This window comes from Engystomops pustulosus, unplaced genomic scaffold, assembly GCF_040894005.1.
Source record: "Engystomops pustulosus unplaced genomic scaffold, aEngPut4.maternal MAT_SCAFFOLD_93, whole genome shotgun sequence".
Taxonomy (NCBI): domain Eukaryota; kingdom Metazoa; phylum Chordata; class Amphibia; order Anura; family Leptodactylidae; genus Engystomops; species Engystomops pustulosus.
This window is the reverse complement of record NW_027284979.1, coordinates 220781-241643: the sequence shown is the minus strand read 5'-3', so window position 1 is coordinate 241643 and position 20863 is coordinate 220781. Positions and strand designations below refer to the sequence as shown.

General features: G+C 58.0%; 1 protein-coding gene across 1 annotated transcript in view; it reads right to left on the bottom strand.

Moving 5' to 3' along the window:
- The window catches only part of FANCD2 (FA complementation group D2), a 149163-nt gene that overhangs the window by 108599 nt on the left and 19701 nt on the right, over window positions 1-20863 (bottom strand). Inside the window, 8 exon segments of the mRNA XM_072131570.1 lie at window positions 1102-1236; window positions 1339-1482; window positions 7230-7265; window positions 10532-10640; window positions 10708-10790; window positions 10865-10969; window positions 13328-13415; window positions 13497-13621. Coding sequence (XP_071987671.1) covers window positions 1102-1236; window positions 1339-1482; window positions 7230-7265; window positions 10532-10640; window positions 10708-10790; window positions 10865-10969; window positions 13328-13415; window positions 13497-13621 — 825 coding nt within the window.

Here is a 20863-nt window from a genome sequence, read left to right as displayed (position 1 = left end):
GGGGAGGAGCAGCAGCATCACACTCACCCCGGGGAGGGGGAGGAGCAGCAGCATCACACTCACCCTGGGGAGGGGGAGGAGCAGCAGCATCACACTCACCCCGGGGAGGGGGAGGAGCAGCAGCATCACACTCACCCCGGGGAGGGGGAGGAGCAGCAGCATCACACTCACCCCGGGGAGGGGGAGGAGCAGCAGCATCACACTCACCCCGGGGAGGGGGAGGAGCAGCAGCATCACACTCACCCCGGGGAGGGGGAGGAGCAGCAGCATCACACTCACCCTGGGGAGGGGGAGGAGCAGCAGCATCACACTCACCCCGGGGAGGGGGAGGAGCAGCAGCATCACACTCACCCCGGGGGAGAGGAGCAGCAGCATCACACTCACCCCGGGGAGGGGGAGGAGCAGCAGCATCACACTCACCCCGGGGGGGAGGAGCAGCAGCATCACACTCACCCCCCCGGGGGGGAGGAGCAGCAGCATCACACTCACCCCCCCGGGGGGAGGAGCAGCAGCATCACACTCACCCCCCCGGGGGGAGGAGCAGCAGCATCACACTCACCCCCCCCCCCCGGGGGGGGGAGGAGCAGCAGCATCACACTCACCCCTCCGGGGGGGAGGAGCAGCAGCATCACACTCACCCCGGGGAGGGGGAGGAGCAGCAGCATCACACTCACCCCGGGGGAGAGGAGCAGCAGCATCACACTCACCCCGGGGGGGAGGAGCAGCAGCATCACACTCACCCCCCCGGGGGGGAGGAGCAGCAGCATCACACTCACCCCCCCGGGGGGGAGGAGCAGCAGCATCACACTCACCCCACCCCCCCGGGGGGGGAGGAGCAGCAGCATCACACTCACCCCTCCGGGGGGAGGAGCAGCAGCATCACACTCACCCCGGGGAGGAGCAGCAGCATCACACTCACCCCGGGGAGGGGGAGGAGCAGCAGCATCACACTCACCCCGGGGAGGGGGAGGAGCAGCAGCATCACACTCACCCCCCCCCCCCCGGGGGGGAGGAGCAGCAGCATCACACTCACCCCGGGGGGGGGGAGGAGCAGCGGCATCACACTCACCCCGGGGGGAGGAGCAGCAGCGTCACACTCACCTGCTGGCAGTAGCGATCAAACATGATAAAGGAGAGTGTGAACAAGTGGCTTCCAGAAGACGAGACGAGGGGCTCCAGGGACTGCAGGAGGGTCTGGGCCAGGGACAGGAGGGACGTGAAGTAGAACATCAGGACCTGCAGGGGGACAGATCCGCCATGAGGCCCCTCCTACACTGTCACTCACTTCAGTCCTGACAGAGAACCTCAGGAGGTAGGACCCTTTCATGTCTACAGCACCTGGGTGTGGCTCCTGAAGATGTTCTGCAGCAGCTGCGTGCTGAGGACCCCGCAGCGCACCTTGTTCTTCAGGACGCGCTCCACTTGTTTCTTGCTGCTAGAATTTGTTGTGTAAAGGATCAGAAGAACCAAGAAATCCAAGACCTGGAGAGAATGAGACAGAGGTCAGAAGAGACCCCCAGACTACACCCTATAACAGCGATGGCGAACCTATGGCACGCGTGCCAGAGAGGGCACGCAGAGCCCTCACTGCTGGCACGCGCCCCATCCTCCCAACCACTACCAGGTGCGGACAACCACTGTCCACACCTGGTTGTCATGGCTGTTAGCAGTATCGGAGCGGCGCTCCGATAATGCTAACAGCCATGACAGAGCAGGGCGCTGACACTGCCTGCTGTCACTCTGATCACTGCAGCTCACAGGACGGTAAGCATCCCCGCGCTGGCAGCGAAATGATGTCATTACGCTGCCAGCACTGGGCACCTTACTCCGTGTGTGCTGCAGTGATCAGCCGGAGGAACGAATCTGAGGTGAGTGTATTTATTTTTTTAATTCAGCGCATCCACGCATCCTGCCCGCTCCCGCACCTCCCATAAAACTCCGCCCGCAAGCGGGCCGAAACTCACGGCCCAAACTGCGCCCGCTACCACAAGCCCCCCCCGGCGCGCCCGAACCCCAGCCTGTTATGCCCGCTACCGCAACCCGCCGCCCCCCCCCCCGCAAGGACTCCGGCCGTTCTCACTCTCCCCCCCCCCCTTCCCCCGCTCAACTCCAGTCACTGCCCCCCATCACCCCCTCCCCTGGAACTCATGCCCCATAACCACACTGAAACGAACTCCAGATGCTGCACCCCGACCCCCCCCTGGAACAACAGACACCTGAGCAAGAGTAAGTAACATATGTATTTTTATGTATGTAATTATGTATATGCATATTATATTATATATTTATATGTGCATTTATATATATCTGTGAGGGCTTATTTTTTGCGTAACATATTTTACTTCTCATTTATTATTCCATGTCGTGTACTGGGAAGCTGTAGATTTTAATACTTTTGCTGTGCGCTCCAAATCATTTGTCTCCTTTATTCTTTGGTTTGGTAAAATCGCAGTGATACCAGACTTGTAGGTTTTATTGTGTTTTAATGCTTTTTCTATAATTAAAACAGTGTACGAAAAAGAAAATAGTTTCGCCATCTTGTGACGCTGATAACCTTAGTGCACGGAGCTGGGGAGATTTGGGTTTTTTTGCTTTATGAGCCGTTGTTTTCATTGCTACCATTTTGAGGACTGCGGGACCTTTTGATAACTTTTTATTACTCTTTTATGTGATGTAAAATGGTGTAAAAGTGGCGTTTCAGTGTGTATAGGACTGCTGGAATCCGAGCTCAGGCAGTCCTGTGTAAATTGATTCTAAACTACACCGTCAGTTTTCTGGTTAAATTGCCGTACTGGCACTTTGCGATAAGTAATTAGGTTTTGGGTTGCAGTTTGGGCACTCGGTCTCTAAAAGGTTCGCCATCACTGCCCTATAACCCCCCCCAGACTACGCTGTATAACACCACCCCTCCCCCCTCAGACTACACTGTATGACCCTCCCCCTCCCTCCCCCCCCAGACTACACTGTATGACCCTCCCCCTCCCCCCCCAAACTACACTGTATGACCCTCCCCCTCCCTCCCCAGACTACACTGTATGACCCTCCCCCTACCCCCCCCCAGACTACACTGTATGACCCTCCCCCTCCCCCCCCCCAAACTACACTGTATGACCCTCCCCCTACCCCCCCAGACTACACTGTATGACCCTCCCCCTCCCCCCCCCCCAGACTACACTGTATGACCCTCAACCTCCCCTCCCCCCCCCCAGACTACACTGTATGACCCTCAACCTCCCTCCCCCCCCAGACTACACTGTATGACCCTCAACCTCCCTCCCCCCCCAGACTACACTGTATGACCCTCCCCCCCCCCCCTCCCCCCCAGACTACACTGTATGACCCCCCTCCCCCCCAGACTACACTGTATGACCCCCCCGTCCCCCCCAGACTACACTGTATGACCCCCCCGTCCCCCCCAGACTACACTGTATGACCCCCCCGTCCCCCCCAGACTACACTGTATGACCCCCCTCCCTCCCAGACTACACTGTATGACCCCCCCTGCCCCCCAGACTACACTGTATGACCCCCTCCCCCCCAGAATACACTGTATGACCCCCCTCCCTCCAAGACTACACTGTATGACCCCCCTGCCCCCAGACTACACTGTATGACCCCCCCCGTCCCCCCCAGACTACACTGTATGACCCCCCCCTCCCTCCCCCAGACTACACTGTATGACCCTCCCCCTACCCCCCCCCAGACTACACTGTATGACCCTCCCCCTCCCCCCCCCAAACTACACTGTATGACCCTCCCCCTCCCCCCCCAGACTACACTGTATGACCCTCCCCCTCCCCCCCCCCGACTACACTGTATGACCCTCAACCTCCCTCCCCCCCCAGACTACACTGTATGACCCTCCCCCCCCCCCCAGACTACACTGTATGACCCCCCCCTCCCCCCCAGACTACACTGTATGACCCCCCTCCCCCCCAGACTACACTGTATGACCCCCCGTCCCCCCCAGACTACACTGTATGACCCCCCCGTCCCCCCCAGACTACACTGTATGACCCCCCTCCCTCCCAGACTACACTGTATGACCCCCCCTGCCCCCCAGACTACACTGTATGACCCCCCTCCCCCCCAGAATACACTGTATGACCCCCCTCCCCCCCAGAATACACTGTATGACCCCCCTCCCTCCCAGACTACACTGTATGACCCCCCTCCCTCCCAGACTACACTGTATGACCCCCCCTGCCCCCCAGACTACACTGTATGACCCCCCCGTCCCCCCCAGACTACACTGTATGACCCCCCCCTCCCCCCCAGACTACACTGTATGACCCCCCCGCCCCCCAGACTACACTGTATGACCCCCCCCTCCCCCCAGACTACACTGTATGACCCCCCCCGCCCCCCAGACTACACTGTATGACCCCCCCCTCCCCCCCCAGAGTACACTGTAAAACCCCTCCTCCCTCTCCCCCAGACTACACTGTAAAACCCCTCCTCCCTCTCCCCCAGACTACACTGTAAAACCCCTCCTCCCTCTCCCCCAGACTACACTGTAAAACCCCTCCTCCCTCTCCCCCAGACTACACTGTAAAATCCCTACTCCCTCCCTCCCCCCCAGACTACACTGTATGACCCCCCTCCCCCCCAGACTACACTGTAAAACCCCCCTCCCCCCCAGACTACACTGTAAAACCCCTCCTCCCTCCCTCTCCCCCAGACTACACTGTATGACCCTCCCCCTTCCTTTCCCCCAGATTACACTGTATGACCCCCCCCTCCCCCCCAGACTACACTGTATGACCCCCCTCCCCCCAGACTACACTGTAAAACCCCTGCTCCCTCCCTCTCCCCAGACTACGCAGTATAACCCTCCCCCTCCCTCAGACTACACTGTATGACCCTCCCCCTACCCCCCCAGACTACACTGTATGACCCTCCCCCTCCCCCCCCCCAGACTACGCAGTATAACCCTCCCCCTCCCTCAGACTACACTGTATGACCCTCCCCCCTCCCCCCCCAGACTACACTGTATGACCCTCAACCTCCCTCCCCCCCCCAGACTACACTGTATGACCCTCAACCTCCCTCCCCCCCCCCAGACTACACTGTATGACCCTCCCCCTCCCCCCCCCCCAGACTACACTGTATGACCCCCCCCTCCCCCCCAGACTACACTGTATGACCCCCCTCCCCCCCAGACTACACTGTATGACCCCCCCGTCCCCCCCAGACTACACTGTATGACCCCCCGTCCCCCCAGACTACACTGTATGACCCCCCTCCCTCCCAGACTACACTGTATGACCCCCCCTGCCCCCCAGACTACACTGTATGACCCCCCTCCCCCCCAGAATACACTGTATGACCCCCCTCCCTCCCAGACTACACTGTATGACCCCCCCTGCCCCCAGACTACACTGTATGACCCCCCCCGTCCCCCCCAGACGACACTGTATGACCCCCCGTCCCCCCAGACTACACTGTATGACCCCCCCGTCCCCCCCAGACTACACTGTATGACCCCCCTCCCTCCCAGACTACACTGTATGACCCCCCCTGCCCCCCAGACTACACTGTATGACCCCCCTCCCCCCCAGAATACACTGTATGACCCCCCTCCCTCCCAGACTACACTGTATGACCCCCCCTGCCCCCCAGACTACACTGTATGACCCCCCCCCGTCCCCCCCAGACTACACTGTATGACCCCCCCCTCCCCCCCAGACTACACTGTATGACCCCCCCGCCCCCCAGACTACACTGTATGACCCCCCCCTCCCCCCCAGAGTACACTGTAAAACCCCTCCTCCCTCTCCCCCAGACTACACTGTAAAACCCCTCCTCCCTCTCCCCCAGACTACACTGTAAAACCCCTCCTCCCTCTCCCCCAGACTACACTGTAAAACCCCTCCTCCCTCTCCCCCAGACTACACTGTAAAATCCCTACTCCCTCCCTCCCCCCCAGACTACACTGTATGACCCCCCCTCCCCCCCAGACTACACTGTAAAACCCCCCTCCCCCCCAGACTACACTGTAAAACCCCTCCTCCCTCCCTCTCCCCCAGACTACACTGTATGACCCTCCCCCTTCCTTTCCCCCAGATTACACTGTATGACCCCCCCCTCCCCCCCAGACTACACTGTATGACCCCCCTCCCCCCCAGACTACACTGTAAAACCCCTGCTCCCTCCCTCTCCCCAGACTACGCAGTATAACCCTCCCCCTCCCTCAGACTACACTGTATGACCCTCCCCCTACCCCCCAGACTACACTGTATGACCCTCCCCCTCCCCCCCCCAGACTACGCAGTATAACCCTCCCCCTCCCTCAGACTACACTGTATGACCCTCCCCCTCCCCCCCCCAGACTACACTGTATGACCCTCAACCTCCCTCCCCCCCCAGACTACACTGTATGACCCTCAACCTCCCTCCCCCCCCCCAGACTACACTGTATGACCCTCCCCCTCCCCCTCCCCCCCAGACTACACTGTATGACCCCCCCGTCCCCCCAGACTACACTGTATGACCCCCCCGTCCCCCCCAGACTACACTGTATGACCCCCCTCCCTCCCAGACTACACTGTATGACCCCCCCTGCCCCCCAGACTACACTGTATGACCCCCCTCCCCCCCAGAATACACTGTATGACCCCCCTCCCCCCCAGAATACACTGTATGACCCCCCTCCCTCCCAGACTACACTGTATGACCCCCCCTGCCCCCCAGACTACACTGTATGACCCCCCCTGCCCCCCAGACTACACTGTATGACCCCCCCCCGTCCCCCCCAGACTACACTGTATGACCCCCCCCTCCCCCCCAGACTACACTGTATGACCCCCCCGCCCCCCAGACTACACTGTATGACCCCCCCCTCCCCCCCAGAGTACACTGTAAAACCCCTCCTCCCTCTCCCCCAGACTACACTGTAAAACCCCTCCTCCCTCTCCCCCAGACTACACTGTAAAATCCCTACTCCCTCCCTCCCCCCCAGACTACACTGTATGACCCCCCCTCCCCCCCAGACTACACTGTAAAACCCCCCTCCCCCCCAGACTACACTGTAAAACCCCTCCTCCCTCCCTCTCCCCCAGACTACACTGTATGACCCTCCCCCTTCCTTTCCCCCAGATTACACTGTATGACCCCCCCTCCCCCCCAGACTACACTGTATGACCCCCCTCCCCCCCAGACTACACTGTAAAACCCCTGCTCCCTCCCTCTCCCCCAGACTACGCCGTATAACCCCCCCCAGTACTTACCTTGTGCTCCTCTGCAGTCTCTGCACCTTCTATGGCCTATAAGACAATACACAGAGGTCATCGGGGCAGATTTATCAAGTGTCTGGAAGTCAGAATATTCCTAGTTGCCCATGGCAACCAATCACAGCTCAGCTTTCATTTTATTAGCGCTCATGAATACTTTAAAGGGGAGCTGTGATTGGTTGCAACGGGCAACTAGGAATATTCTGACTTTCAGACACACGTGTCACATACAAGGCACTTACCTGGATCCAGGCGTCCCACGTGTCACAAACAGGGCACTTACCTGGATCCAGGCGTCACACGTGTCACATACAAGACACGTACCTGGATCCAGGCGTCACAAGTGTCACATACAAGACACTTACCTGGAACCAGGCGTCACACGTGTCACATACAAGACACTTACCTGGATCCAGGCTTGACACGTGTCACATACAGGGCCCTTACCTGGATCCAGGCGTCACACGTGTCACATACAAGCCACTTACCTGGATCCAGGCGTCCCACGTGTCACATACAAGGCACTTACCTGGATCCAGGCGTCCCACGTGTCACATACAAGGCACTTACCTGGATCCAGGCGTCACACGTGTCACATACAAGACACTTACCTGGATCCAGGCGTCACACGTGTCACATACAAGGCCCTTACCTGGATCCAGGCGTCACAAGTGTCACATACAAGGCCCTTACCTGGATCCAGGCGTCACACGTGTCACATACAAGACACTTACCTGGATCCAGGCTTGACACGTGTCACATACAAGGCCCTTACCTGGATCCAGGCGTCACACGTGTCACATACAGGGCCCTTACCTGGATCCAGGCGTCACACGTGTCACATACAAGACACTTACCTGGATCCAGGCGTCACACGTGTCACATACAAGACACTTACCTGGATCCAGGCGTGACACGTGTCACATACAAGGCCCTTACCTGGATCCAGGCGTGACACGTGTCACATACAGGGCACTTACCTGGAACCAGGCGTCCCACGTGTCACATACAAGGCCCTTACCTGGATCCAGGCGTCCCACGTGTCACAAACAAGGCCCTTACCTGGATCCAGGCGTCACACGTGTCACATACAAGACACTTACCTGGATCCAGGCATCACACGTGTCACATACAAGACACTTACCTGGAACCAGGCGTCCCACGTGTCACATACAAGACACTTACCTGGATCCAGGCGTCACACGTGTCACATACAAGACACTTACCTAGAACCAGGCGTCACACGTGTCACATACAAGACACTTACCTAGAACCTGGGGTCACACGTGTCACATACAAGGCACTTACCTGGATCCAGGCGTCACACGTGTCACATACAAGGCACTTACCTGGATCCAGGCGTCACACGTGTCACATACAAGGCACTTACCTGGATCCAGGCGTCACACGTGTTACATTACAAGGCCCTTACCTGGATCCAGGCGTCACACGTGTCACATACAAGACACTTACCTGGAACCAGGCGTCACACGTGTCACATACAAGGCCCTTACCTGGATCCAGGCGTCACACGTGTCACATACAAGACACTTACCTGGATCCAGGCGTCACACGTGTCACATACAAGACACTTACCTAGAACCAGGCGTCACACGTGTCACATACAAGGCCCTTACCTGGATCCTGGCGTCACACGTGTCACATACAAGACACTTACCTGGATCCAGGCGTCACACGTGTCACATACAAGACACTTACCTGGAACCAGGCGTCACACGTGTCACATACAAGACACTTACCTGGAACCAGGCGTCACACGTGTCACATACAAGACACTTACCTGGATCCAGGCGTCCCACGTGTCACATACAAGACACTTACCTGGAACCAGGCGTCACACGTGTCACATACAAGACACTTACCTAGAACCAGGCGTCACACGTGTCACATACAGGGCACTTACCTGGATCCAGGCGCCACACGTGTCACATACAAGGCCCTTACCTGGATCCAGGCGTCACACGTGTCACATACAAGGCCCTTACCTGGATCCAGGCGTCCCACGTGTCACATACAAGGCCCTTACCTGGATCCAGGCGTCCCACGTGTCACATACAAGACACTTACCTGGATCCAGGCGTCACACGTGTCACATACAAGACACTTACCTGGATCCAGGCGTCCCACGTGTCACATACAAGACACTTACCTGGATCCAGGCGTCCCACGTGTCACATACAAGACACTTACCTGGATCCACGTGTCACATACAAGACACTTACCTGGATCCAGGCGTCACACGTGTCACATACAAGACACTTACCTGGAACCAGGCGTCACACGTGTCACATACAAGGCCCTTACCTGGATCCAGGCGTCACACGTGTCACATACAAGACACTTACCTGGATCCAGGCGTCACACGTGTCACATACAAGACACTTACCTGGATCCTGGCGTCACACGTGTCACATACAAGACACTTACCTGGAACCAGGCGTCACACGTGTCACATACAAGACACTTACCTGGAACCAGGCGTCACACGTGTCACATACAAGACACTTACCTAGAACCAGGCGTCACACGTGTCACATACAGGGCACTTACCTGGATCCAGGCGTCACACGTGTCACATACAAGGCCCTTACCTGGATCCAGGCGTCACACGTGTCACATACAAGGCCCTTACCTGGATCCAGGCGTCACACGTGTCACATACAAGGCCCTTACCTGGATCCAGGCGTCCCACGTGTCACATACAAGACACTTACCTGGATCCAGGCGTCCCACGTGTCACATACAAGACACTTACCTGGATCCAGGCGTCCCACGTGTCACATACAAGACACTTACCTGGATCCAGGGTCCCACGTGTCACATACAAGACACTTACCCTGGATCCACGCGTCACATACAAGACACTTACCTGGATCCAGGCGTCCCACGTGTCACATACAAGGCCCTTACCTGGATCCAGGCGTCCCACGTGTCACATACAAGCCACTTACCTGGATCCAGGCGTCACACGTGTCACATACAAGCCCTTACCTGGATCCAGGCGTCCCACGTGTCACATACAAGGCCCTTACCTGGATCCAGGCGTCACACGTGTCACATACAAGGCACTTACCTGGATCCATGCGTCACACTTGTCACATACAAGGCCCTTACCTGGATCCAGGCGTCACACGTGTCACATACAAGGCACTTACCTGGATCCAGGCGTCACACGTGTCACATACAAGGCACTTACCTGGATCCAGGCGTCACACGTGTCGCATACAAGGCACTTACCTGGATCCAGGCGTCCCACGTGTCACATACAAGGCACTTACCTGGATCCAGGCATCACACGTGTGTTTCTGGAACCAGACTGACGACTTGATGACCTCCATGAGGACGGTGACGCAGTCCTGGCCGCCCTTGTCCTGGGTCCCGGAGACGCTGCAGACACAGACAATGTAGTGCTGTTCGGCCCCATCGTGTCCTGGGGTGCACCTGTGGTACCTACCTGCTCTTGGATGTTGTGGTCTGAATCTGTGATGGTGAAACACAAGACTCCACGTCCAGATTCCTGCGGAGCTCAGAGATCACCTAAAACAGAGAGCAGCATCAGCGATATAGAGCAGCAGGGGCGATGCCCCAGGAGGTAAGTGCCGGGGTCTCACCTGCGGGGCGTCTGATGGGGTCACTGTGTGAAGGATGAACTTGACAATGACAGGAACCACCTCCAGATCCACCGCACAGAGAGTGGACATGACCCAGTGCCGCACCTGTAAGAAGAGGGAGCCCTCAGTCTCACAGATGCATGAGGAGGGAGCCGTCAGTCTCACAGATGCATGAGGAGGGAGCCGTCAGTCTCACAGATGCATGAGGAGGGAGCCGTCAGTCTCACAGATGCATGAGGAGGGAGCCGTCAGTCTCACAGATGCATGAGGAGGGAGCCGACGGGTCCTGCACTCTCTATAGCTCCACGATGAGGGAGCCGACGGGTCCTGCACTCTCTATAGCTCCACGATGAGGGAGCCGTCGGGTCCTGCACTCTCTATAGCTCCACGATGAGGGATCCGTCGGGTCCTGCACTCTCTATAGCTCCACGATGAGGGATCCGTCGGGTCCTGCACTCTCTATAGCTCCACGATGAGGGATCCGTCGGGTCCTGCACTCTCTATAGCTCCACGATGAGGGATCCGTCGGGTCCTGCACTCTCTATAGCTCCACGATGAGGGATCCGTCGGGTCCTGCACTCTCTATAGCTCCACGATGAGGGATCCGTCGGGTCCTGCACTCTCTATAGCTCCACGATGAGGGATCCGTCGGGTCCTGCACTCTCTATAGCTCCACGATGAGGGATCCGTCGGGTCCTGCACTCTCTATAGCTCCACGATGAGGGATCCGTCGGGTCCTGCACTCTCTATAGCTCCACGATGAGGGATCCCGTCGGGTCCTGCACTCTCTATAGCTCCACGATGAGGGATCCGTCGGGTCCTGCACTCTCTATAGCTCCACGATGAGGGATCCGTCGGGTCCTGCACTCTCTATAGCTCCACGATGAGGGATCCGTCGGGTCCTGCACTCTCTATAGCTCCACGATGAGGGATCCGTCGGGTCCTGCACTCTCTATAGCTCCACGATGAGGGATCCGTCGGGTCCTGCACTCTCTATAGCTCCACGATGAGGGATCCGTCGGGTCCTGCACTCTCTATAGCTCCACGATGAGGGATCCGTCGGGTCCTGCACTCTCTATAGCTCCACGATGAGGGATCCGTCGGGTCCTGCACTCTCTATAGCTCCACGATGAGGGATCCGTCGGGTCCTGCACTCTCTATAGCTCCACGATGAGGGATCCGTCGGGTCTGCACTCTCTATAGCTCCACGATGAGGGATCCGTCGGGTCCTGCACTCTCTATAGCTCCACGATGAGGGATCCGTCGGGTCCTGCACTCTCTATAGCTCCACGATGAGGGAGCAGTCGGGTCCTGCACTCTCTATAGCTTCCACGATGAGGGATCCGTCGGGTCCTGCACTCTCTATAGCTCCACGATGAGGGATCCGTCGGGTCCTGCACTCTCTATAGCTCCACGATGAGGGAGCCGACGGGTCCTGCACTCTCTATAGCTCCACGATGAGGGAGCCGACGGGTCCTGCACTCTCTATAGCTCCACGATGAGGGATCTGTCGGGTCCTGCACTCACTATAGCTCCACGATGAGGGAGCAGTCGGTCCTGCCACTCTCTATAGCTCCACGATGAGGGAGCCGGCGGGTCCTGCACTCTCTATAGCTCCACGATGAGGGAGCAGTCGGTCCTGCACTCTCTATAGCTCCACGATGAGGGATCCGTCGGGTCCTGCACTCTCTATAGCTCCACGATGAGGGATCCGTCGGGTCCTGCACTCTCTATAGCTCCACGATGAGGGATCCGTCGGGTCCTGCACTCTCTATAGCTCCACGATGAGGGATCCGTCGGGTCCTGCACTCTCTATAGCTCCACGATGAGGGATCCGTCGGGTCCTGCACTCTCTATAGCTCCACGATGAGGGAGCAGTCGGGTCCTGCACTCTCTATAGCTCCACGATGAGGGAGCAGTCGGGTCCTGCACTCTCTATAGCTCCACGATGAGGGATCCGTCGGGTCCTGCACTCTCTATAGCTCCACGATGAGGGAGCCGACGGGTCCTGCACTCTCTATAGCTCCACGATGAGGGAGCAGTCGGGTCCTGCACTCTCTATAGCTCCACGATGAGGGAGCAGTCGGGTCCTGCACTCTCTATAGCTCCACGATGAGGGAGCAGTCGGGTCCTGCACTCTCTATAGCTCCACGATGAGGGATCCGTCGGGTCCTGCACTCTCTATAGCTCCACGATGAGGGAGCCGTCGGGTCCTGCACTCTCTATAGCTCCACGATGAGGAGCAGTCGGGTCCTGCACTCTCTATAGCTCCATGATGAGGGATCCGTCGGGTCCTGCACTCTCTATAGCTCCATGATGAGGGATCCGTCGGGTCCTGCACTCTCTATAGCTCCACGATGAGGGAGCAGTCGGGTCCTGCACTCTCTATAGCTCCATGATGAGGGATCCGTCGGGTCCTGCACTCTCTATAGCTCCATGATGAGGGATCCGTCGGGTCCTTACCTCGGTCAGCAGCTCTGGGCTCAGGCTGAGGCTGGAGAAGGCGTCCAGGACGGGCACCATGAGTTGTGAATTCTGCTTCAGCAATGAACTGGTGAGAATAAAGGAGAAGAGACGAGTCACATGACGGCCGCCCCCCCCCCCCCATTGTTACACCGCAGACTATCACTACCTCAGCTCCTGGGCGACATCATTGTGCTCCGTGTCCTCCAGGATCTCGGGGAGGCTACTGATGACGTGTCGCTGGAGGTCCGCGGGGGCCACAGTCACCAACTGCATCATCCTCGCCATCAGCTCCTGCAGACGACACAAGACAGCGTGACCTCAGCCCGAGCTCTGGTACCGGTCCAAAAGCACCGCAGGACGGGTGATATCACAGCCCCCTACGTCGCCACCAGGCCGCCCAGCCCGATACGTCGCCACCAGGCCGCCCAGCCCGATACGTCGCCACCAGGCCGCCCAGCCCGATACGTCGCCACCAGGCCGCCCAGCCCGATACGTCGCCACCCAGGCCGCCCAGCCCGATACGTCGCCACCAGGCCGCCAGCCCGATACGTCGCCACCAGGCCGCCCAGCCCGATACGTCGCCACCAGGCCGCCCAGCCCGATACGTCGCCACCAGGCCGCCCAGCCCGATACGTCGCCACCAGGCCGCCCAGCCCGATACGTCGCCACCAGGCCGCCCAGCCCGATACGTCGCCACCAGGCCGCCCAGCCCGATACGTCGCCACCAGGCCGCCCAGCCCGATACGTCGCCACCAGGACGCGCAGCCCGATACGTCGCCACCAGGGCGCGCAGCCGATACGTCGCCACCAGGCGCGCAGCCCGATACGTCGCCACCAGGGCGCGCAGCCCGATACGTCGCCACCAGGGCGCGCAGCCCGATACGTCGCCACCAGGGCGCGCAGCCCGATACGTCACCACCAGGGAACATGGACCGGGGGGGAGGAGCATGGATGGGGGGGGGGGGGGAGGTGTTCTCCTTTGTTGTTGCTGTTGTTCATGTGATATTATACGTGTTCCTGTTGGTCTTTATGTGTTCGGTGTTTGAGTTCGTTTTGCGCTTTGTGTTTCACAGACCTGGGTGTTGGATGATATTGACGGGTAACGAGAAGATAGAATATATATCTGATCCATCTGTGATGGGGGGGGGGGGTAAATTGTACATATGGATTGGGCTTGTAACTAATTAATATCATAAGTTTATATATTATGGGAAGTTTTCCTGTGTTTTCTACACGTTATATGGATTATATAGGGGATTGGCTGATTAGGGGACGATTTTATTTCATCATTTTTTTTTCACATTTTCCAGTCTTGGGCTTCAACAAGTCCAATCGCATGTTCCAGGCAACAAGACACACAGGTCAGCAGCGCACAATGTCAGGAACCGAGGCCGGTGCTGACACTGATCCTGACGCCGAGGCCGGTGCTGACACTGATCCTGACGCCGAGGCCGGTGCTGACACTGATCCTGACGCCGAGGGCGATGCTGACACTGATCCTGAGGCCGAGGGCGATGCCGACACTGATCCTGAGGCCGATGCCGACGCTGATCCTGACGCCGAGGGCGATGCCGACGCCGATCCTGAGGCCGATGCCGACACTGATCCTGACGCCGAGGGCGATGCTGACACTGATCCTGACGCCGAGGGCGATGCCGACACTGATCCGGACGCCGAGGGCGATGCCGACACTGATCCTGAGGCCGAGGGCGATGCCGACACTGATCCTGAGGCCGAGGGCGATGCCGACACTGATCCTGAGGCCGATGCTGACGCTGATCCTGACGCCGAGGGCGATGCCGACGCCGATCCTGAGGCCGATGCCGACACTGATCCTGACGCCGAGGGCGATGCCGACACTGATCCTGACGCCGAGGGCGATGCCGACACTGATCCTGACGCCGAGGGCGATGCCGACACTGATCCTGACGCCGAGGCCGATGCTGTGCATGCTCAGTTACTTACAGCCCAGAGGTGGAACCCGGCACGGAGAGGAGCCGGCAGCTTCGGGGCACACAACGGACCCCAAGATGCAGCTGGATAGATCGGATCCCCAGTCATGCTTGACTGCAGCGTGTAAGAGGTTAAACAACCAGGATCCCGGGTGTTAGTGCTGGGTCTGACCTGCGATGTCACAGCCCACCACCGGTGAGACCCGGTGTCCTGCCAGAAGAAGTAACCTTAATGAGAGGGCAGTCATTACGGGGTTAAAATCCCCACTTTCGGGGGCGTGTCCGGATGCTGCCTGCACCAGACGTGTGAAAGCCCAGCTCCGTCCACCCGGGCTATAATAAGCGACGCGGAGCGTACCGGCCCGTGATGGGGAACCGCCGTGTGCCAGGACCTTGGGCACCTATCCAGACCGGACCCAAGATGGCGCCGAGTCTCTGGCGCCCTCCACGATGCAGAGCACGCACCCACTGCGTCCGGAGGATCAGGGGGAGACACGGAGCACAGCAGCGGCAGCCAGAGGGGAGCAGCAGGGGCATAGCCCCAGGAAGGTACATCTGCCTACCCGAGGCTCACATGAAGGGCCTGCAGCCTAGCCCCAGCCATCAGGCCACAGTAACCACCTCTATCATCCCCCTCCCAGGGGCTGCAATATTACCATTCAGTAGGCTACTCCAGATAAGGGGCCGGGTGATATGGACTATGCTAATACTCCCCCCATTCTGCGCCCCCACTCTGGCCCTGGTGACTGGTCCATAGAGTCGCATCATTCTTCCATCTCTGGCCGACTGCAGCCCCACCTGCGGACTGGTGGTCTCGGGTGCATCAGTTACCCACAAAGCAGGATTTCCAGGTCGCGGATACTGGACATGCAGGTCGGCCATAGCGGAGATGCGCCAGGACCCGACTGCAGTGGCTCATAGGGTGGACCAACTAGAGGACGAGAACGCAGCCTCCAGGAAAGTGATCACTGCCCTCCACTCCCGCTTTCTAGAGCAATCTACAAGCGCATGTAGAGGACCTTGATAACCGAGGCCGGAGGAACAACATAAGGATCAGGGGAATTCCGGAGGCCCAGAATGTGGGGAATGTCCCGGCGCTCCTCAATTTGTTATTCTCTGCTCTGCTGGGAAGGAACCCTGAAGACCCCACCATGGACAGAGCACACCTTTCCCTTAGGCCCAAACCCCAGGCATATTATCTGCTGTATTACTGGTTTCTGTGTAAAGGAGGAGATCATGGCCGAAGCTGGTAACAGGCCTCAATGATTTTCAGGATCTTTCCTGGGTCACCCTGCAGCGCCGGAGAACCCTGCGACCCCTACTGGAGGCACTGCGGAAAGCTGACATTCCATATAGAAGGGGATTCCCTTTCAGCTTGACGCGATACTACGGAATACTATGGAATACTACGGGATACTACGCGATACTACGGAATATTATGGAATACTACGGAATACTACGCGATACTACGGAATATTATGGAATACTACGCGATACTACGGAATATTATGGAATACTACGGAATATTATGGAATACTACGGAATACTACGCGATACTACGGAATATTATGGAATACTACGCGATACTACGGAATACTACGCGATACTACGGAATACTACGCGATACTACGGAATACTACGCGATACTACGGAATACTACGCGATACTACGCGATACTACGCGATACTACGCGATACTACGCGATACTACGGAATACTACGGAATACTACGGAATACTACGCGATACTACGGAATACTACGCGATACTACGCGATACTACGGAATACTACGCGATACTACGGAATACTACGCGATACTACGGAATACTACGGAATACTACGCGATACTACGGAATACTACGGAATACTACGGAATACTACGCGATACTACGGAATACTACGGAATACTACGGAATACTACGGAATACTACGGAATACTACGGAATACTACGCGATACTACGGAATACTACGCGATACTACGGAATACTACGCGATACTACGGAATATTATGGAATACTACAGGATACGACGCGATACTACGGAATACTACGCGATACTACGGAATACTACGCGATACTACGCTCCCCAGCGGATCTGCATGGCTTTAGCGTCTCCTTAGATTTGCCGGTTCCGGATATTCCAGAATGGAAGTTACCTACAACAGATCCGGCTCTTTCTCCGTCCTGGCAGCGCAGCACGTGTAAGAAACAAGGACGACAGTCCTCAGAGCCGCCTAGTGCCTCTCCCTCTTGTGCCCGCTGGGGCAGGGCGTTAAGGATGACGAGCTGTGGAGCCTACTTAGGTCCGGTGGGGGTGATCGCCTCTACGTGAGGGACTAGTTATCTGATGTCTCCAGTTTCCTTCCATAAGTTTGAGCTATTGCCCGAGGTGGACGGATTGTTATATCTATAGCGAGTCGGAGGTCCGGCACGCTACCCACACTTGGGTTTGTTTACCTCGTGTTGTGTTGGTTCTGGATTCAGGACCTGGACACAGCCTGGGGGGTGAGCCCTCCAGCTGATAACAGATCTTGCATTTTGGAGCTTGGAGCAGGAGATAAGCCTGCTGAGATAACACCATTATCATGCTATACTGGACTAACTCCTGTGATTAACCCCTGATTGTCAGCTTGAGTGGGTTGTGTGTATTGGTCCCTGAAAAGGAACATCTGTCTCTGAGGAAGCAGGAGGGGAAGAAACAGTGTTTAATAATCCAGCACATGTCCATAAAGCTCCCTCTTGTCTAATGAGAAAGAATATATACACTCAAGTCTCCTTGATTATCACAGCCTATTAATTGCAGCAGGGGGCGTACTAACAGGAGCTTATTGACTGGGACTACTAATATAGCATCATATGTGATTAACCCCTGTGACTAATCCTTGCCTTGTGGACTTGAAAAAGATCTGTTTAACCTAAGTGCTATTTAGGTGGGCCGGGGGCACTGGTCCCTGATAAGGGACAACGGGCTGTGCTAGTTATATGTGCGGAAAACTGGAGGAGAGCTGCTAACTTTTAGCGAGAGAAATATCGCTGCATACGCATTTAAAGACCAGCAGCTAGTACCGCGTAAAAAGCCTACAGGTAAACCTAACCTACGTGCACCTACTATAAGCTGATGCAACTGACTGGGCGGACTCTAGCTGGCAAGGAAGGAGTTAACCTGTTAAGCTATGGGTCCTAAAGATAAAAGAAAATCTCTGGGCTCCCCTGCGAAAGAAAAAGAGAAACTAAAGGAGGGGGAGATGGCAAGGGGGCACCCAAACAGGGGCCCACAACGGAAGCGCAGCGCCACCTGGCCCAGGATACAGAAGAACAGATGGAGGAGGGAGATGGCAAGGGGGCACCCAAACAGGGGCCCACAACGGAAGCGCAGCGCCACCTGGCCCAGGATACAGAAGAACAGATGGAGGAGGGAGATGGCAAGGGGGCACCCAAACAGGGGCCCAAAACGGAAGCGCAGCGCCACCTGGCCCAGGATATAGAAGAACAGATGGAGGAGGGAGATGGCAAGGGGGCACCCAAACAGGGGCCCACAACGGAAGCGCAGCGCCACCTGGCCCAGGATACAGAAGAACAGATGGAGGAGGGAGATGGCAAGGGGGCACCCAAACAGGGGCCCACAACGGAAGCGCAGCGCCACCTGGCCCAGGATACAGAAGAACAGATGGAGGAGGGAGATGGCAAGGGGGCACCCAAACAGGGGCCCACAACGGAAGCGCAGCGCCACCTGGCCCAGGATACAGAAGAACAGATGGAGGAGGGAGATGGCAAGGGGGCACCCAAACAGGGGCCCAAAACGGAAGCGCAGCGCCACCTGGCCCAGGATACAGAAGAACAGATGGAGGAGGGAGATGGCAAGGGGGCACCCAAACAGGGGCCCAAAACGGAAGCGCAGCGCCACCTGGCCCAGGATACAGAAGAACAGATGGAGGAGGGAGATGGCAAGGGGGCACCCAAACAGGGGCCCACAACGGAAGCGCAGCGCCACCTGGCCCAGGATACAGAAGAACAGATGGAGGAGGGAGATGGCAAGGGGGCACCCAAACAGGGGCCCAAAACGGAAGCGCAGCGCCACCTGGCCCAGGATACAGAAGAACAGATGGAGGAGGGAGATGGCAAGGGGGCACCCAAACAGGGGCCCAAAACGGAAGCGCAGCGCCACCTGGCCCAGGATACAGAAGAACAGATGGAGGAGGGAGATGGCAAGGGGGCACCCAAACAGGGGCCCACAACGGAAGCGCAGCGCCACCTGGCCCAGGATACAGAAGAACAGATGGAGGAGGGAGATGGCAAGGGGGCACCCAAACAGGGGCCCAAAACGGAAGCGCAGCGCCACCTGGCCCAGGATACAGAAGAACAGATGGAGGAGGGAGATGGCAAGGGGGCACCCAAACAGGGGCCCACAACGGAAGCGCAGCGCCACCTGGCCCAGGATACAGAAGAACAGATGGAGGAGGGAGATGGCAAGGGGGCACCCAAACAGGGGCCCAAAACGGAAGCGCAGCGCCACCTGGCCCAGGATACAGAAGAACAGATGGAGGAGGGAGATGGCAAGGGGGCACCCAAACAGGGGCCCAAAACGGAAGCGCAGCGCCACCTGGCCCAGGATATAGAAGAACAGATGGAGGAGGGAGATGGCAAGGGGGCACCCAAACAGGGGCCCACAACGGAAGCGCAGCGCCACCTGGCCCAGGATACAGAAGAACAGATGGAGGAGGGAGATGGCAAGGGGGCACCCAAACAGGGGCCCAAAACGGAAGCGCAGCGCCACCTGGCCCAGGATACAGAAGAACAGATGGAGGAGGGAGATGGCAAGGGGGCACCCAAACAGGGGCCCACAACGGAAGCGCAGCGCCACCTGGCCCAGGATACAGAAGAACAGATGGAGGAGGGAGATGGCAAGGGGGCACCCAAACAGGGGCCCAAAACGGAAGCGCAGCGCCACCTGGCCCAGGATACAGAAGAACAGATGGAGGAGGGAGATGGCAAGGGGGCACCCAAACAGGGGCCCACAACGGAAGCGCAGCGCCACCTGGCCCAGGATACAGAAGAACAGATGGAGGAGGGAGATGGCAAGGGGGCACCCAAACAGGGGCCCAAAACGGAAGCGCAGCGCCACCTGGCCCAGGATACAGAAGAACAGATGGAGGAGGGAGATGGCAAGGGGGCACCCAAACAGGGGCCCACAACGGAAGCGCAGCGCCACCTGGCCCAGGATACAGAAGAACAGATGGAGGAGGGAGATGGCAAGGGGGCACCCAAACAGGGGCCCACAACGGAAGCGCAGCGCCACCTGGCCCAGGATACAGAAGAACAGATGGAGGAGGGAGATGGCAAGGGGGCACCCAAACAGGGGCCCAAAACGGAAGCGCAGCGCCACCTGGCCCAGGATACAGAAGAACAGATGGAGGAGGGAGATGGCAAGGGGGCACCCAAACAGGGGCCCACAACGGAAGCGCAGCGCCACCTGGCCCAGGATACAGAAGAACAGATGGAGGAGGGAGATGGCAAGGGGGCACCCAAACAGGGGCCCAAAACGGAAGCGCAGCGCCACCTGGCCCAGGATATAGAAGAACAGA